The sequence below is a fragment of the Dicentrarchus labrax genome, unplaced genomic scaffold (assembly GCF_905237075.1).
Source record: "Dicentrarchus labrax unplaced genomic scaffold, dlabrax2021, whole genome shotgun sequence".
NCBI lineage: Eukaryota > Metazoa > Chordata > Actinopteri > Moronidae > Dicentrarchus > Dicentrarchus labrax.
This window is the reverse complement of record NW_026136711.1, coordinates 10,119,176-10,137,185: the sequence shown is the minus strand read 5'-3', so window position 1 is coordinate 10,137,185 and position 18,010 is coordinate 10,119,176. Positions and strand designations below refer to the sequence as shown.

Genomic DNA, 18,010 nt, shown 5'->3' with positions numbered 1-18,010 from the left:
TAAAAACCTGCTACTCCCTCTCTCTCATATCCTCCTGTCTCTCATTCTTTCTTTTCCTTTCTCTCTCCATCTTTTTCTCCTTGCTGCCTCCCTTATCATTTACCTAAAATTAGGAAAAACACCATCTTTATTTCATCTTTGTATTTGCAACATTTTGAATGATAGCAATTTGTCTCAAACAGCACATAAGTGTAAGCAGAATGTGTGTTATGCACTAATATATTTACACAATAATACTGCATTATTACACTATAATTATGATAGGCGCTTGTGTTGTTGTTAAATGGCACCTATAGCTTCCACTGTAATTCCCAAAGAACATATCTCTGTGCTAATGACATAATTTGAATTGAATAATGTCAGTGTTTGTTTGTGTTGAACAGCATCCTTGGCACTGTGGGCAGTACCTGCTCTTCATCGCTCATCTCCATTTTCTTTCCTTCTGTTTCCCTCAGTCTCCTCATCTCGTCCAGTATATCTTAGTTCGTTCTCTCGAGTGAAAAAAGCGTTACTTGCCGACATAATGACGGATGATTTAAAATAGTGTCCAGTCACGGCTGTTCATCAGGTGATGTCTTGGGATGAATGGCACTGAACTACAAGCAGTCCACTAGTAAGTTATGTGTGACATTATCACACTTTGTATTGAATCAACTGCCTGTCCGGGCCTGTCACCTCAATTTGTTGAGAGGATCCCCAGCCCACAGTGATGATAAGAAAGACGGCAATCTTGGTGTTGTACAATATCTTTGCAGCATCGAAGTGAAGTTATTTCACGACTTTTATGAAATACTCCTCGGACCTTGGGGACCTCAGTGGTTGGTACAGCCATACGCAATAAGAACTAAGGATACCCATAGACAATGACTGGAAGTGCAGACACTGCTTTTCAGTTTAAATAAATCACAGGGAGGTATTTCCAGGAGTTTTCTTGACAGTACAGGCCAGCACTTTCTCACAAGCAGTCATATCATTTACCAGCTGTGGTAGGCCTAGTACTGATACATTCAACTCTAGTTTTATTCCTCTTTGTTTATTGATGCAGGGTTCATGATGAAGTGTCTCACGTTCAGTTGCAAATTGCAAAAAAGAATGTCTGCGTTTTTCTCCTCTGACTGTAATGTAAATGTGGCCACAGCTCAAAAGTAACAGTTCAAATTAAGTTTTTTTTTTATTATTTAATTTTACAGAAAATTAACCTTCTCACCTATTCAATTAAGAAGTAGAAAGTGTTTGTTGCACGTAACTTAACATTGCTGTGCATGTAACAGCAGCAATAAGAGTTTTCTCCTCAAGAGAATGTTACTCTGGGCCCCAGAAAAAATGACTGACTCAACGTCAAAAAGATTACTGCAAGTTTGTTATACGTCTGGTAAACCTGCTTTGAAGTACAGGGGCTAAAATACAATTAAAAGTTTCCTGGACAACACAGATTATTTCCAGGATATTTGGTTATTTTAATCCATTTCCAGGTGCGTCTGCGACTGGAAAAATAGTATGTCCGTCCATTAAATATGACGATGGAGTTAACAAAGGGTTAGCTTTGTCTAGCATCCCAGCTCTGTCCAAAGTTAACAAAATCCGCCTACTAGAAATTGCAAAGCTTTAACACTTTATATCTCGTTTTAGATTTTTCTTGCAAATAAGAGGAAGGATGCAAGTGAGGACTTTGATTCAAGATTGCTTTGATAGGTTTCCACTACTTATTAAATTTTATCTTTCTAAACCTTTTAAATAAAGCAGAGATTGCATGGGAGGAAGGTCAGACTCTTTTGATTTGTTATGAAAGTTGACACATTTATGAAGAAAAAGACCTGTTGTAATAACATACAAATAGCTGTCAAACAAATGCACATTTATATTCACCAGTTTCCATAGCACATTGATGGCTCTGTGTGAAAGGACCAGAAGTCTTTTTTACTTCATTATAAAACCCTGATACATATACACTGTATTAAGATAAGAAAGTAGGGAGTGACCTTGAGTTATTCATAAACAACTCAACTGTAATAAATGTACACTGCAAACAACGTACAGTACACAGATTATGCTTACACTAATACTGCAGAGCAATTACTGCTGCTACATTTTGTAAGAAAAACGTGTGTATTTGGTGAAACTTATGAAACAACCCTCTTGTTGTGCTTGTCGTCATATTTAAAACATAATTTCCCCACACTGTAGGAAATACTACTTTTCAAAACTACAATAGACCACCAGAACACCAACAGTGGTCCTCTAAAGAAAAGCTTTCATATATTTCTCATTACAACAGGACATTCAGTGATCATTTGCATGCATAAAAGATTGCATCTTTGCAACAAGGAGGTCAACGAGGGGGAGAAAGCAAATGAGCAACCTTTTCTGACACATAAGCACAAGTTCAAATCACACAGCTTGTGTTTTACTTAGGGACGACCTCTGGTCAGAAATAAAGAAACATCTATTCTTCACAGATACCGTGCCTGTGTGGGGCTAATGATGGGTAAAATGCACACTGCAGAAGGCAGTGCAAAGCTGTGCTTTGATGAATCGGGTGATTATATTCTGAAACACTCCTTTGCTCTACAAACTGCTGTGGCACAAAGTAATCCTGTTTAGATCTCACTGACTAAAAAGGCCTGCTTGCATTGACGTGTGAATCCCACAAGCAGAGGCTTTCTGCCGTTCTTGCCACAGTTTATGAAAGGAAGGAGGCACCTTCAGTTCAATCAAGCATTGCCATCATGTCACCATCTATGTTAAAGTAAATGCATCTCATTTATACATTGGATTTCACTTGATATCTGCAAGGGCCTGGCAATTGGCAACTGGAATGAATTATTCAACAGCAGGGTCTATAGATATATAGGTCTTCTGGTACTTTAAAATGTAGTATGTAGTGCTTACAAATGGGTAATATTATTGATGTTATGTGTAATTTCTTCCCAGAGCCACAAAGAATAGAACAGTAGAAAATCCTTTAAGCTGTACTGTATGCATTCATTGGTCAATTTCTATGCATTGAGGGGTGCTTAAGGGGCAAAGAGCTCATGTAAACACGGAAAATCTCTATTCATCCTAAATAAGCCTCATCATTATTGCATCTTGTAAGATATGGACACCTTTAGAGCTTTTTTACAAAAAAATTTACAAAATGAACAAGAATATTTTCCAATATTGGTACATATAACAGAAAATATCCTTATTAATATTGTAATATTTATTTCAAACATATTGCTTAACACCATCCCTTGCACTTCTTTGCAATTCATAGTTTTCAGTTATGTGACTTGCACAGAGCCCTGGATGGCAAAATAATGTTCCAATATGGTGACCTACACTGGACAGAAGAAAAAAAAAGATATGTGAACAAACTGCAAGTTTTGGGCGCTTGCGATCCATACACAGCACCCGCCATAGTATTTCAGTCACTGAAAACAGTGAAGTCCCTGCCAGAGCTCCAGTTTTCCGATGTTTACAGCTATCTTCCCTTACACTGCCACCAGAATGAAAGAATCTCATGTTTTAACTGATCGGTATTGGCTGTACTGAGCTTTATTGACCAGATCTTTTATTTTATTTCAGCTGTCCCACAGTTGTTTTTACTCCTGGGTGTTCCTATAAGGATGAATATGTAGAGAATGTACCTTGCTGCCTACAAATTCCTCTGCAGATTCTCTTCAAATTTGTGGTTTCTCAAGTAACCCCAAGTCCACTGACACTTAACTGAACTTGGGGCTTTGGTGGCCCCTGGGGATTTGGATCTGGATTTCTGAATGGAAGAAAGCTGTAGCTGTGTCTATGAGTTGGGCAGTAACAGTCGAACACCTCACTGGCTGGAATAAACATTTTTATTAAGTTATAGTTTTAGAAAAAAATCCAACACAAATTCACAAACAATGATTAACATGCACAATTTTAGTATACAAGACAAACAGTTACTTTTCAATATGAAAATGCCATTCTACATGTCAGTATCTCACAGAGATCATTGATTAATACACCAGTATTAAGGTGGGAGAACACACTATATAAAAGCAATAAGGTTGTCTTTGATGGCCATGTTTAAAAAATATATGCAAGCTATTTACACTGCAGTTACACTCCTTTCTAGCCACAACAACCACAGAAACCAATCTACACAAACCGACCTTGTGGATATAAATAGATATGTTGTTGTTCTGTGATACAATACATGTCAACCATTTCAGCTGGTGGCTCCAATCACTTCCTTCAGTTCCTTAAGATTGTACTTTGTATTTATTAAAGCACAAGGCCAGAAACAATAGTTTTGTTTTCTTATGTGAGCTTGAGCAGAAGTAAAAAACATTAGGCTGAATTACAACTATGTAAATAATAAGAAAGCTCTGAGAAACTGCCACACATTTAAGCGCTGTAAATTAATAAACTATGAGTCTGCCACATAGACTGTATATAGGGATGGACACATCTCCACTTCCTCCCAATCAACAAATATTAAAATATCCCAGATATGGGCGTTGCCATCTTGCGTTGAGGGCGTCATTTGGAGCGAATAGTGATCGGGATTATGGAGCTGCGGTATCAAGGTCCCACCGATGTATTCACGCAGGGGTCGGCTGTCAATCATGACATCAAACACCCTTTTAATTTAAACCAAACTTACCAGAAAAACAAACACTTGAACATACATTATCCTGATAAGAACTCCTTCAAATGATCATGTTTTTGTATTTGTACATTTCTTTTGGCAGGGCTTTATGACCAGTAGCCCTACTGCAGCCAGCCACCAGGGGGCGATCGAGATGTTTTGGCTTTACTTTTGGGAAGTCATGTCATCCATACTTAAATACAGTCAGCGGTCTCCCATCAAACATTACTTGGATATTAACAGAAATATTAACACTTGGATCACGTATGTGCACACACAAGCTACGTTGAGGCCCGGTCACACCAGAAAGTGGCACAGCAATATTCATCCACACGTCTTTGTAAAACAGGTGTTGCTAGATGCTTGGCGACATAGTGAATACTCGCTGGGCTAGTTTGTGGACTACTGTAGCTGTCGAGCTAATGACCTAAACACGCTAGACAGCTGGGAAAATGCTAGTTGTAGTATTTTTGTTTTCAAGATTGTACAACATTTTGGGGAAAAAAATTCTCTAAGCTAGCTAGCCTGCCCACTGTCAGTTAGAAAGCTCATTAGCTTGCTAAATAGCGGGACATTAAGTTCACACAGTTTATTAAATATATATTTAGAACCATCAAAACCGGTCTAAAAATCATACTTCTTTTGTGGAGCAGGTTACACTCCAATAGAGGAGGGTTAGACGAAAAAGGATAGTACAACACAGCTAATAAGCTATCCTCCATTAGCTTCCTCCATAGATTCTTCGGTTCCCTCAAAGGTAAGCAATGCAAAGGTAAGATAGCTTGCTAATGGTCAACGGCACCAAAAAGTTCACCAAAGTTTAACTCCACGCAAAAAATGTACACGTATTTACTTTGCCCCACAAGTGAATCCGCTTATAGCAGCAATTCCATTGAAATGAACTGATTTCACCATGAATTTTTACTTTTTTGAATGCTGGTGTGACTGGGCTTATATGCAGTTGGAAAGAAAGATACAATAGTAATACTGCCCGAGGCAGCCCAACACTGGTTGTGTTCAAAATGTAATTTAAAAGAATCAACCAGCCAATCAATTTTCAGGTCACTGCCCCAATTCAAAGTCACAATCTATAACGACACTACAAAATACTTGTAAAATATGTGAAAAATTGAGAAAATACAGTGAGATTTCTAGTAAAAGCAAACCAAAACACAACACAACAGAAAAAAGAATGCCTTTGAAGTCTGATAGGGAGTAAAGTAGTGGAGGACATCTGAAACATCATTGACTGTAACACAACAGAACGAGTGCAATAAGAAAGCAGCCATCAGTCAATCAAGCAGCTGAATTGTGACAGCTGTAATAATGGGGCAGGAAAATCAATATCCCATTGACTGGTCTGCAGCAGTCTAATCAACGAGCACAGAGCTTTATGAAACCAGTCAAGGAGCAGATAGGACAGCCTGATTATGTCGGCCGTTTGGACTTTTTACGAGGCCTCTGGGGTCTGCACACCTGTTCAGACGGCTAAGTGAGGACATCCAGTCACCTTGCATCAATTCCTTGTGCTTTCATACGACTTTGGGGGGGGGGTATAGAGTGCAAAATACAGACGACGACAGCCTCCGAGCTAATGACCTACACAGCCCCATGTTCGGTAAAGGCACAGTAATGTGTAGCAGTTCAGTTGACTGTATCCTTCCACATCCACATGAACATTGTCAGGACCCCAGTAATCACACCTCGGCTCTTACTTGGGTGGCTTTTGACAGACTCATCCACATGATAAAAGGGCGTGAAAAGTAGCTCCCTCAGCAGAGTAGCAATGTTCTTTTGTTACTGTTCAGTCTGGTGTGTGTCCAATAGACGGTGATGGGGGGGGGGTAAAATGACAGCCATGCCTTTCGCTCCATTTCCAGTCAGGGTTCTTTCACCGTGGTATTGGCATCAATTATTCTGATGCCTTAATAGCCCATAAATTATGCCACGGATGGAGTCATACATTTATTATACCACAGACCATAAATACTAAAACCAAAATTTCCACCATATATCTCAATCCACTGCGGCTTTCCTAAAGCTTCAAACCATTTTGTCTTAGGTGCCCCGGTGTACTTGCCTCAGTGAAAATGTAATCAACATACCCTTTCCCCTAATGGGCTCCCTCTACATTCGTAGTTTCCGGTCCTTCCTTGCTAATTTTTTCAGAAAGAAAAGCAAACAATGAGTCTTCTGCAACATGAATCTTTCCCCTAAGCTATTTTAAAAGGAAAGAAGGACGGGAAAAAAATCTGAGTGAGCTCTGGTGAAGGCACTGTTATCCTGTAGTCCATTGTGCACTGGGCCAGCTGGTCATCAGGGGTGTGGATGGTACATGTTCTGTGATATGATATACGTATCTAGAACACAGGTCGTCTAAATGTAGAGGAGGAACAGTACACATGGGATCTGCTTGACTTAGTAACACCCGACGTCTCTGTTCTCTGCAATCTTTTTCGCTAGACTGAGAATGCAGTTGTGTGATAGGCATTTATTATTTAGAGGAGCACGAGATAGAGAGCAAATGCCAGGATCTATCAGAGTAGAGAGCTAAGGAGCCAGGTGCTCTCGAACAGACCAAATATTATTTCAGTACGTAGAGATAAGTGGGTTCGAGGCACAGTTGATCAATTTTCTATGTATCTTTAACGTATCTGACAAAGCTTGGTAAAACTTTTTTTTCTTTTAGCAAAAGCTGCATAAAATGTGGTAACTGTGGATCCTATCCAAATAATGGAACTGATTTACTTTAAGATTTATTTTTGAGACAATAAAATATGGATGCAACCAATGAATGCAGGCTAGGAGAAGTTGATCTTGAGAAGATAAATTCTTGTAGGATGTTTTGCAAAAGATTCGATGTAGGGTTAAAGAAACCATAAAGCAAGCAGCATCTGTCACCTACTTTGGTATGGACTGTATGTGTAAAATGGGTTTTAAGGCAGTAGTATCTCCAAAGAGACTCATAAGATAAGTCATGTAGACATCAGAACTTCTAAAATTAAACCTAGAGCACGGTGGCACTTATGACGCTGAAAGAAATACCGAAAGATATCATGCACGCAGATCATCAAGTCTCTAAACGATGGTCCTTTAAAAGAAAGTGGCCTGGTCCCTTTAAGAATTCGGCGCAGTCCAGTCCTTTCCAGTCTTTCCCAGCCCTGCCACTGAAGCCCGGGCCTTGTGCCAGTCCAGTGATGGGTTTACATAGGACAGGCTGACTGAAGGGATGGAGGGGGAGGGAGGGCACTCCGTAGGCTCTGATTAGACATCACCAGACGGAGCAGAGCATTGCACTGATGAGGACTGCAGAGAGGTACAATGGGCTGAGGCGGATCGCTCCTGAACCCCGCGCTCCCATGCCTGCAACAAAAACCAGCAGAGCAGCTTGTGAAGAAACCAGAAATACCCCCCCAATCAAAAGAAGAAAACCTGCTCTCTGCTGCACTATCCTCTAAATTTCTGACAAGTCATCATAAATCAAAAGCCTTGCATGCTTTCTTTTTTTTCCATATCTACATTATTACTGGCTTTCAACAGGAGAGGCTATTTAGGTATTCTGAGAAGATAAAGTTCGTATCACATCAAAGAGGAGAACGGCAAACTGAGCCGCCTCACAGTTTTGCACAGCAGTGGGATGGAGCACAGAACTGCTTTATATGCTGCAGCGCTGTGCAGCCAGTCAACAAGGAATAATAACCCAATGGCAGAGATGGATGACACCGCGCACGCATTTCTAAAAAGGTCGCTTTTCTCGCACTCGAAATAAGTCTATTACACATGGTTGGAAAGGGATGCAATGAAGCCAAATTAAACGTTGTAACTGAATTACTGAATCCTCACTAAAGCTTATCCGTGGTCAAAAGGGAAATTATATAAAGAAGAAAAGACAACAGTGAACTCACTTAATTTATGGATGTGGATGGGTTCACTGCCCGCGCCTTCGCCGCCCTCACTCATGGCCTTGATCTGAATGAGATAGTTGTCATTGGCGGAGAGGCTGAGCTCCACAGTGGTTTTGTTAGTCAAGATGGTGTTGATGTCATTGTAGCGGTGTCTCTTCAGCAGCACCTGAGGCAGGAGAGGTTGACGCAGAAAAATGAGCTAATGCAAAAAACCGTCATCCTTGATTCTGGAGATAAATCAGAGCTTTGCAGTGAATTGGGACCTACCAAATATCCAGTGACCTTTGACTCTGTCTCCATAGCTACTACAGGATCCCAGTGCAGCGTGAGTGTGGAGCCAATCATGGTCCATTGTATGTTGAGCGGAGCCCGATCTGGAGCTGGAAAAAGAAAAGAGCTAAAGATATACTACTAAAGCAATTGCAAATAAATAAAGCAAATTATAGTCACTGATTTATTCAGTATTCCTCTTGAAAAAAAACCCTCATCTTATCCATCTGAATAATACATTGAGGCTGCAGCAGAGCACCCTTACTAATTAAGAGTTAAATCTATGGTGGCCCGAGATCTCACACACACTGAAGTCACACACTTAAATAGACAAAATAAAATCAAATGAAGGAGACATCATCATTAATTTGACAACACGTGCAGTATTTGAAAGCAAGCGTGGCAAAGTGAGAAAACGCAACCAATGACCAAGATGCACTTTTAATACAGAAACAGCAAAAACAGAAATCATCACCAAGAACAGAAACCCTGCAGTCGCACAGAACACCACGGACAGGAGTTACACAACTACACAAGTCCCCTGTTGGAATCTAACTGATGACCTTTGCTGCATTACTCTCACCCCCATTTCCTGTCTCTCTCTCCACTACTGTCTAATAAATTTACCCCAGTAGTTCAGTCTAAGTAAAGTTCAGGATGATTTTGAAATTCTTAAAATAATAACTAACAGGCTTGTCACTGTTGTTGCTGTGGTGTTTTGTTTTCTTTTGTTCTCATATTGTGACAGTATTTTGAATGGTTTCTTATTGTTGATCTTTGTTTTGTTCTCGTATATTTTGTCAAGCACTTTGTAAACTTGTTTAGACTTGCAGCGATTTTCAGTTCTTTCTCAGAATGTTGCGTTTTTTTTCAAATTGGATGACATTTGCTTGTGTTTTGTATTTGCGTGTCTTTTTTTTTTTTTTAACATTGCAGTGCTCTTAGAACTTGGGGCCACCATAGAATTGTCACTATTTGGTAAATTATTTTTTTATAAAACAGCGCTTTTCTGGCCCACCTACCACTCAGAGTACTAACACTTGTCACATTCCCCCATTCACACACACGTTCATACACTAATGGCAGAGGATGCCATGTATGGTGCCAACTGCTCATCAGGAGCAATCAAGCGCTTGCTATCAAACAGGCTCAAGATGATACTAAGCTCATCCACAGACAAACACTCACACACCAGCGGCACAGCCATTGGGAGCAATTTGGCATCAGTATCTTGCCCAAGGACATTTCGACTGAACAGGGGGAGTTGAGAATTGAACCAGCGACCCTCCTATTACTGCTATAACAACTGAGCCTCTGCCCCCCAACATAAAATTGTAGCGTCAAGCTCTGTAGGGTCACTGGCAGCAAATTTCTGGCCACAGGAAATGAAAAAGATACGACCAGAGGAAGCTGGACACTGATCTCGGAGTCATGAAACATGAGAATGCTATGGTTACTTTTTCACCAAACCTGCACAATGTCTGGGCTGAAATCCAAAAATCTAGGGGTCTCGTTTAGCTTTAACACCTAAAATTCTGTCTTTATTTTTTCACTCTGGCTATGTTCCTCTTAACCCACCGATTTACTTCTCTTATTCTTTTCCAAGGTAACTGGAAAGGACTTGTCGGACTGCATTTAGTGAGCACAACCAAAAAAGTGGAAGAAATGCTATGCCTATATTGTTGAGGACATCTGAGAGAGACGTGGTTCATGGACGAGGACCATTTAGAGATGATTTCAATGCCCCCTCTGGGATGGACTTACGTGGTTTCTTTGTGGTGGTGTTGATGGGCGCCGACTGTGGCCCGGGGCCAGCTGTATTGAAAGCAGCCACAGAGAGGTAGTACACTGTGTTCGCTTTCAGCCCCGTGATGTTAACCAGTGTGTAGTTTCCAGATATGCGCACTTTGCCAACAGTGTCAGGCTTGGTGTCGTCTTCCCAGTACACGGCCTGTGAGAAAAAAGTAATAAATAAAAAAAGTCACAATCATGCGCACCAACAGTCAGATTCTAGTGGTGCATTTCACTGCATTATTGAAATTTATATTCCATCATTAAATCTGAAATGCTGTTTGTATTACAGAAAGGGAGGGAGGGAGAGATGATGAATAATACATTCTTCACTAGTGGAGTCTCAATTACTGATGCACATCCTCTCAACCACCCTGGCCATATAAACAGGGCATTAGTGGGTCATATGATAACCGACATAGGAAGAAAAAATCATGATAACTGTCCGTTTGTTCATGAAAACAACCTCAGTTCTTACTTTTGTCTGAGGACATTAAAAGTGGAGAGGTTATGGATAAATCTTACAGATATTTCTAAATGCTTTATATGTATTTATAAATCACAGCAAAGCAGGAGACCTACTCTGTTAAACAAGATGCAGAGTTTGCTTTCCTTCAGGCTATTAGCCTCCAATTAAAGGTGCAGGTGAAGAGATATTTGAAAAAGCAAATGGACTAATTTGCCGTTCGCTTTGGGTCATCTTCAATATTCATGTGTCTGGTATTAAGTGACATGAGAGTTAAGTCAATAAATAATTAAATTGAAATGTGAAGTCTGCCCTCGGGGATACTCTTGCTGTAAATTATTTCATTTCAAATGTGTTATCAATTAAAGCTGTGTAAGATAAACAGCTGAATTCAGTTTACAGTAATGTAATCTTTTGAGCAGTAATAATGATGATTACATTAAAGTGAAACTGGATTGCATCTGCAGTCCTGACAACGCCTAATTAAAGGCTGAGCGCCATATATATGCAGTCCACTGCTCTGGATCCATACCGTTGGTGGCCTATTGAGATTCAGCAGCTTAAATCCACTTCAGGACCGCATTTGGAGGCATAAGCTCTGTTCTAAAAGGACAATGTGGCCACTGCTATGGCAACTGCAGAGCTTTGTGCTGAGGGCCAGAGGTGACAGATATTGAAAGAGCAGCAGGGGAGAAAAAAACAGCAAAGCCCTCTTTGCATCCTTGAAAGGATTTTTTTGAGATCATTCCATGATGTTATTCAGACAAAATCTATGCAGAGATACACAAGAAGATATAGTATAATATTATAAGTTTACAAAAAAGAGAAGAAAAACTAATTTTAAGAACAATGAAAGGACGGTTATGAGCTGATGAACAAGCCACAGGGAAAAGCTCAATTATCATGTTATTTGAGAAAAAAGAATGCTTTTGCAGCGAGCTATAACGTACCTCATATCCAAGCACTCTTTCTGGGATGGCGGGGAGAGCTTCCCAGATCACTTCAATTTGCACTGCAGACACACTTCTAGTCCTAACCCTCTTAGGAGCCACACTGGGGACTGCAGAAATAGAGCAATGGTGAGAATCCCAGAGACTTATCCAACACCATCACACACACTAATAGCAATACGAGCAAAGGCACAGAATAGACCTGTAGTTTCACTGAGAAGCTTTTTCCCCAGCTCTCTTTTAATGGGATCTGTGACTGACATAAGGGAAGACTATCTGCCCAGCAAATTCAATTAACAGAATACCTCTCTGACAGCGCGGTGTGGTAAGTGTCTGCTAGGATTTCCTGTAATCTACCAGCATGATAACTAATATCAAGTTGACATTCCCAGCTCGAGAGTGGAGGGAAATAACAGCACTGGGGGAAAAATCATTTCATCATTACTGTTCAAGGTCACAGATGAACAGAGAGAGATTATAGCTTATTTAGGCACGGCTCTCTGTACCTTCCTCTGCCGAGTACACGGTGGCAATAGAGCTGAAGGGCCCCTCGCCTCGGTTGTTGTACGCCCCCACTTTCACATCAAAAGGAGAGAAGGGTGGGATGGTGTCGTTGCGGAAGACGTAGCGCGCCACGCCAGGTGTGGAGATAACCGCTCGCGTCCACGTGACCGTGCCCACAGGCCTGAAGGCGATGATGTAGCCGAAGCCCTCTCCATTCTGCAGTTCCTCGGGAACAGGCTGGGAGCAAAACACAAAACTATAGTGATATTAAAACGCATACAGACAAAGAAACAGACAGGCCCGTCTCTGCGCTGTACCTTGGACAAGGGCTTCTGTGATTAGACAGAGCCTCTCTCTTTGTTACCGCCCATAACACTCCACAATCACCTTTTGCCTTATCTTTTCCTCCTGCATGGCTATGTAATTGTGGCTAAAGTGCAAAACTCTTCACAGGAAGTGCTCTCTGTCCCTGCTTTTGGAGGGAGAAATGGCACTCGGAGGCTGTGCCGGAGGAGAGGTGTCTCACTCTAATGTGGGTCATAAAATTGCTCCGTTCAATTCTGCACAATTAAGCAAAACCATTACTCGGCCATGGAGAGAACAGTAAAATGTAACAGATGACTTACCTCCCATGTTATCACTAATTCAGACTTTGTGCCGCCTCCACCTCCAACATCAGTGGGAGCTGTGTCAGGAACTGAGAGGTAAAGCCCAGAGGGGAACAATTAGAACACAGTTTACAAAGCTCAACGAGAAGCCTCAACTATACTTGTAGCCTTATGACAAGGCTGCCTGCTGCAGATACCGTCCTCTATTCTACATTCCACAAATCCCTTAGTCTGTGCAAACAAACATTTCAGAGAACGGTGAATTACTGATATTGCCCAAATGTCACTGTGCATAAATACCAAGCCAAGATCTGTAGTATTTTGCAAATGACATTCGACTCAACCCACTCCATTCCTATTCCCACTCAGCTGTTTGTGCAATGCAGTGTGATGGCGAAGCTGATAGTGGAGGTGGAGGAGCACTCGTGCCTGTCCTTATAGTATCCTTTAGTAAGTGGAGCATCGCATTCAGTATGTCAGCAAATAGTTGTTGCAGCATTCATGTCTGATGCCTGTGTACGGTTGTTGTTGCTGTTAGGGTTGAACACTGGGAACTGAGATCCCAGTACTTTATGGAATTCACACTTCTGCCTATTTATGCATTAATTGAAGATTATGTACTGAAACAGAGCCCGTTATTGTAGCTATATTGTGACCTTGAAATGCCATTAGCACAGTGGTATAACCCCTTAAATATTTTTTAACCAAATAAGAGGAAGCAAGAATAAATCCACTCATTGATGGAAATATAGTTATATATAAGTTATTTAAAGGACCAGTGTGTAGTAAGCATGTCACGATACCAGAAATTTAGCAGTTGATACCAGTGAAAGTTTGGAATTTTCAATACAATTTGATACCACACACACACGCGCCTAATCTAGTCAGTGTCTCTCTCTTTCTCTCTCTCTCACACACACACACCTGCCTCTCTTTTTCTCTCTCCCTGTATGTGTCTGTTGACTTTCTTCAGCAGTAAGTTTTATGAAGTCACCCAAAAACACAACTTGCATTTGAGATTATTTCACCTGTGATTCCGTTTTAACAACAGCAGGCTTGTTGTAAATGACGTAGCCTATCAAAACGATCATAAACAATGTGGTAACAAATGACATCGGCACCAGCTGGTGTGTTCACTGCTGTTCACTCCTGCTTTACCTGGTCCGCCATAGAGCGTCTTTGTGTCTTTGTGTTTTTCTGCAGATCATGTGCCATAGTCATTAGACTGTAAGGGAGTCGCTCCGTCGAGTTGATTCCCTGGTGTCTACAGTACTATAGAAAAACCAGTACCATTATGTTTTCAAAACGTTGGCATCGACGTGGTACCAAAGTATTGGTTCTCCTGACATCCCTAGTGTGTAGGATTCAGTGGCACCTAGTGGTGAAGTTTTCAGATTACAACCAGCTGAATACCGCTTGCCTTCCAAGTAGAAGGCCCTGTCCTGTAGGCAAATTTGGTTCCAATCGTATCATCTCGCATCTTATCGTATCGAGAGCGAGTGTTTGGTCTGAGCTACTGTAGAAACATGCTGGTTCAACATGGCAGGCACCGTAGAAGAGGACCTCTGTAGAAAAATAAGTCTCATTCTAAGGTATGAAAAACACAACACTTTCTTTTTTTCAGGTGATTAAAGACTAATGAAAGCATACCGATTGATATTATACTCTGTACTTTCTGCCAACAGATCCTCCTCAATGTTACACACTGGACCTTTAAGCAATCTCCACACATAGGAAAACGTCTCAACATCAGAATTTACTTAAAATCTCAGCACCAAGATTGGTTTATAAATATCACAGGGAAAGCAATAATTTTGTGGCTTATGTTGACAGAGGTGTTTACACACAGACCTCTCCAAAATCACAAAACCTCTCATGTATGTTGAATTTTGCTTCTTTGACTTTTCCCTACAATTTTGCATCTATCACAGCTTGAAATGTCAATTGAAGTGCAACTCTGAGTCCTGAGCTCCATCAGAGCTGTCGGGACATTTTTATTTTCAGCAGACATCAAACACTTGCCAGTGTGTTATTTTTTCGCCTCAAAGGTAGTGTCAAGGAATAGTGGCTCTGCTGCCATGTACCAACTAATGATTACAAGTGAAAAACATCAGAAAGTTAAAATACACATCCCTTCATGGAAGTAATTAACCGAAGTACTGTGGTTTAAATATATAGCGAGAAATCCTGGGAAGCGTATGAGTAAGTAATAAAATCAAAGCAAATCCGTCAACACTATTGTTTATGTGTATGTGTGTGTTCAGTTTCACATACTGGCATCCTCTGTCCTGGTCTTGGTTGAGGCGGGGCTGGGCTCTCCCAAGCCTACAGTATTGCGGGCCACCACCCTGAACTCGTACTCCACCCAGGCGTTCAGACCCACCACTGTGGCCGTAAGCATGTTACCATTCACCACCTCCGGCACTGCAAAGTGGAAATTAGTAGAAAATCAGGCTGCCTCACAGCTGCACTCAAATGGAGTGAATAATAAATACAAACTCCACATAAGAACCCAGATGAATACTATGAAGGGGAGAAGAGTGTTTTAGGATACCTGTATCAACAGCCTGCCAGCCAACAGTAAAGGGTGTCCGGGCCTGAATGATGTAGCCCGTGATGGGGCTGCCGTTGTCCCTTCCGGGAGTCCAGGAGAGCTGGGCCGTGCTATCTGTGATTTCCTCCACTGCTACCTTGTCCGGAGGACCTGGCGGACCTAAATCAATCAGACGGGGTGAACTTGAGGTGATCAACCATTTCAAGAAGCCTCCTCTCATCAAAATCATAAATATTTCTGCACTTGTTACACATCAAGGCTATCGCGCTCCCTTTAATTAAGGTCTACGTCCTTGGCGTGTGCATGCAGAGACTTTTCATTTGCCGTGCGTGTGATGTGCAGGGCTACAAAGTGATAACTGAACATGGGATCACCTGCAGTGGTAAGACATACTGGATGAGATCATTTACGAGAAACAGAAAGAGGGGCTTCATGGGAGCAGACATGAGAAGAAGAATATGAGAGTTAATACAGAGAGAACGCGTTTGTGACTGTTGCACGCTCTGGCCTTACCATGTTGCTATTGTTTGCACTACTGCTCAATTATTCAAATGCTTTCCATGATATTTTGGCGATGTGTAAATGAGCCAATTATAGTCATTTTCTGTGATAAACATTGCCTTCTCAAAGCACCTGGGACAGCTATTACTGTTTGTTAAGGGCATGAATACCAATGTAAATCACCAGAGATAAGCCCACACAGTGAGCCAGATACACCAAGAACATATCAACGAAGCTACTTCAGCTGGGCCTGAAGTCACACATGCCAGCGTGAGTGTGTGTGCCATTTTTGGATTTGAGCAACATGTATCGTTGCATGTAACATGTATTGTTGCATGTAGGTAAGGCAAGCATCCATTTTAGCTTTGCTGCACTGTATTTACAGTGGATGTGTCATATACAGTATTTGTCTCAAACTTTTCTCCTCATGTTTCAAAGCCACATCATTTTACAGAAAAAATATACAAGGGTATTCATACACTAGCATATAAAAGCCAGGTCTTGAAATCAATTGGTTCTCTTACCTTTGACAACCAAGATGGCAGAGGTCGACAGGCTCTCCACATCAGTGTCAATAACGCAGACATATTTCCCTCCATGGTTCAGCTGGATGTTACGAATCATCAGATCCCCTGATATACTCTAGAAGGCAACATGATTGTTGAAAAAATAAAGCTAAGTAAGAGATGCAGTGTTATTTCATCACTCAGCTTTAGGCTCTGGGATGTTTGAAACATTTATAATGCTTCGCACAATTACATCGTCTCCAGGCCACTGATTTATGCATCTCTTCAAACACCAACAACAGACCTGGCAGATGTACTCTGCACAAATAATGCTATTGGCTGCCCTTCAGGCGTTACCCGGCCAACCAGGCCCCCTACCCCTTCTACCCCACCACCACCACCACCACCACCCCACCCCCTACAAACAGCTACCAGCTACACACAGAACACACAAAACAAACATAGTCTAGTTAATTGGCAAGACAATAATTATTCTGTAATTACATAAACTCAAGCAAGATATGAACGTAACTCCCAGAAAAAGAGCAAATATTATTTTACATAAGCAGGATGCATTTGGTGGCCATGAGGGAACACAACAAAACATCCTCAAACTTTGACTCAACTTTCTTTTCTGTGTAAGGACAGTTGTAATTCACTCAGGAAAATCCTGTTAAGGACGAGGATGATGTTTTCTATGCATTTCTTATTGTCCACAAAATCCACAAAAAGACCAAAACCAACAATGCCCTTGTCTGTCGCATCTTCCCTACCCTGTACTTAGCTCCAACTCAGGACATAGATTTTTAACAACAAAAAACAAACTGTTAACATTGTATATACTGTATAGAAGGTACAGATCATCCAGTGCAAGAGTGTGGCTCATTGATGCTTTTAAAATCGTTTTTGGACAACAATGTAGCTTTAGGGCAGAGAGGAAAAGCTTTGTCTGGCTTTGCGTACAAAGACATTACTCGTTATGGCCCCTCTACACTGTGCAAACAGGGCTGTCCCATACAAAAGCTGTAAAAGAAATGTGGCCAAATCTTTGGTTGTCCATCCAAAGGTGGATCTAAATCGCACTGAGATACGTCTACTAATCCACTGCTAATTTAGCAACCAAAAGACAGCTTGCTGAAAAGTATCACAGTGTCCAAAACTTGGGATCCAATTCTCACATTGTAATTGTTAGTATGACCCACATCTGCAAACCAACTAATCAGAGTTACACAGAATATAGTGGCCAACACAATATTGCAAGGGCCTAAGGACACTTGTACATGTATATACCACATTGGCACAAAAAAGGTAAGTGTCACAAAAAAAAACATTACAATTCACCA

At 41.1% G+C, this 18,010-nt stretch overlaps 1 protein-coding gene across 2 annotated transcripts in view; it reads right to left on the bottom strand.

The window, feature by feature from the left end:
- Window positions 1–3,819: 3,819 nt before the first annotated feature.
- Window positions 3,820–18,010, bottom strand: part of cntn3b (contactin 3b) — a 56,552-nt gene continuing 42,361 nt past the window's right edge. For both annotated transcript variants that reach the window (XM_051415709.1, XM_051415710.1), the window contains 10 exons: window positions 16,686–16,803; window positions 15,661–15,819; window positions 15,381–15,530; window positions 13,125–13,195; window positions 12,501–12,735; window positions 11,995–12,104; window positions 10,552–10,738; window positions 8,785–8,897; window positions 8,518–8,683; window positions 3,820–7,975 (listed from right to left, as the gene is read on the bottom strand). In XM_051415709.1, coding sequence (XP_051271669.1) covers window positions 7,884–7,975; window positions 8,518–8,683; window positions 8,785–8,897; window positions 10,552–10,738; window positions 11,995–12,104; window positions 12,501–12,735; window positions 13,125–13,195; window positions 15,381–15,530; window positions 15,661–15,819; window positions 16,686–16,803 — 1,401 coding nt within the window. In that variant the 3' untranslated portion in view covers window positions 3,820–7,883. The remainder of the gene's footprint in view (window positions 7,976–8,517; window positions 8,684–8,784; window positions 8,898–10,551; window positions 10,739–11,994; window positions 12,105–12,500; window positions 12,736–13,124; window positions 13,196–15,380; window positions 15,531–15,660; window positions 15,820–16,685; window positions 16,804–18,010) is intronic.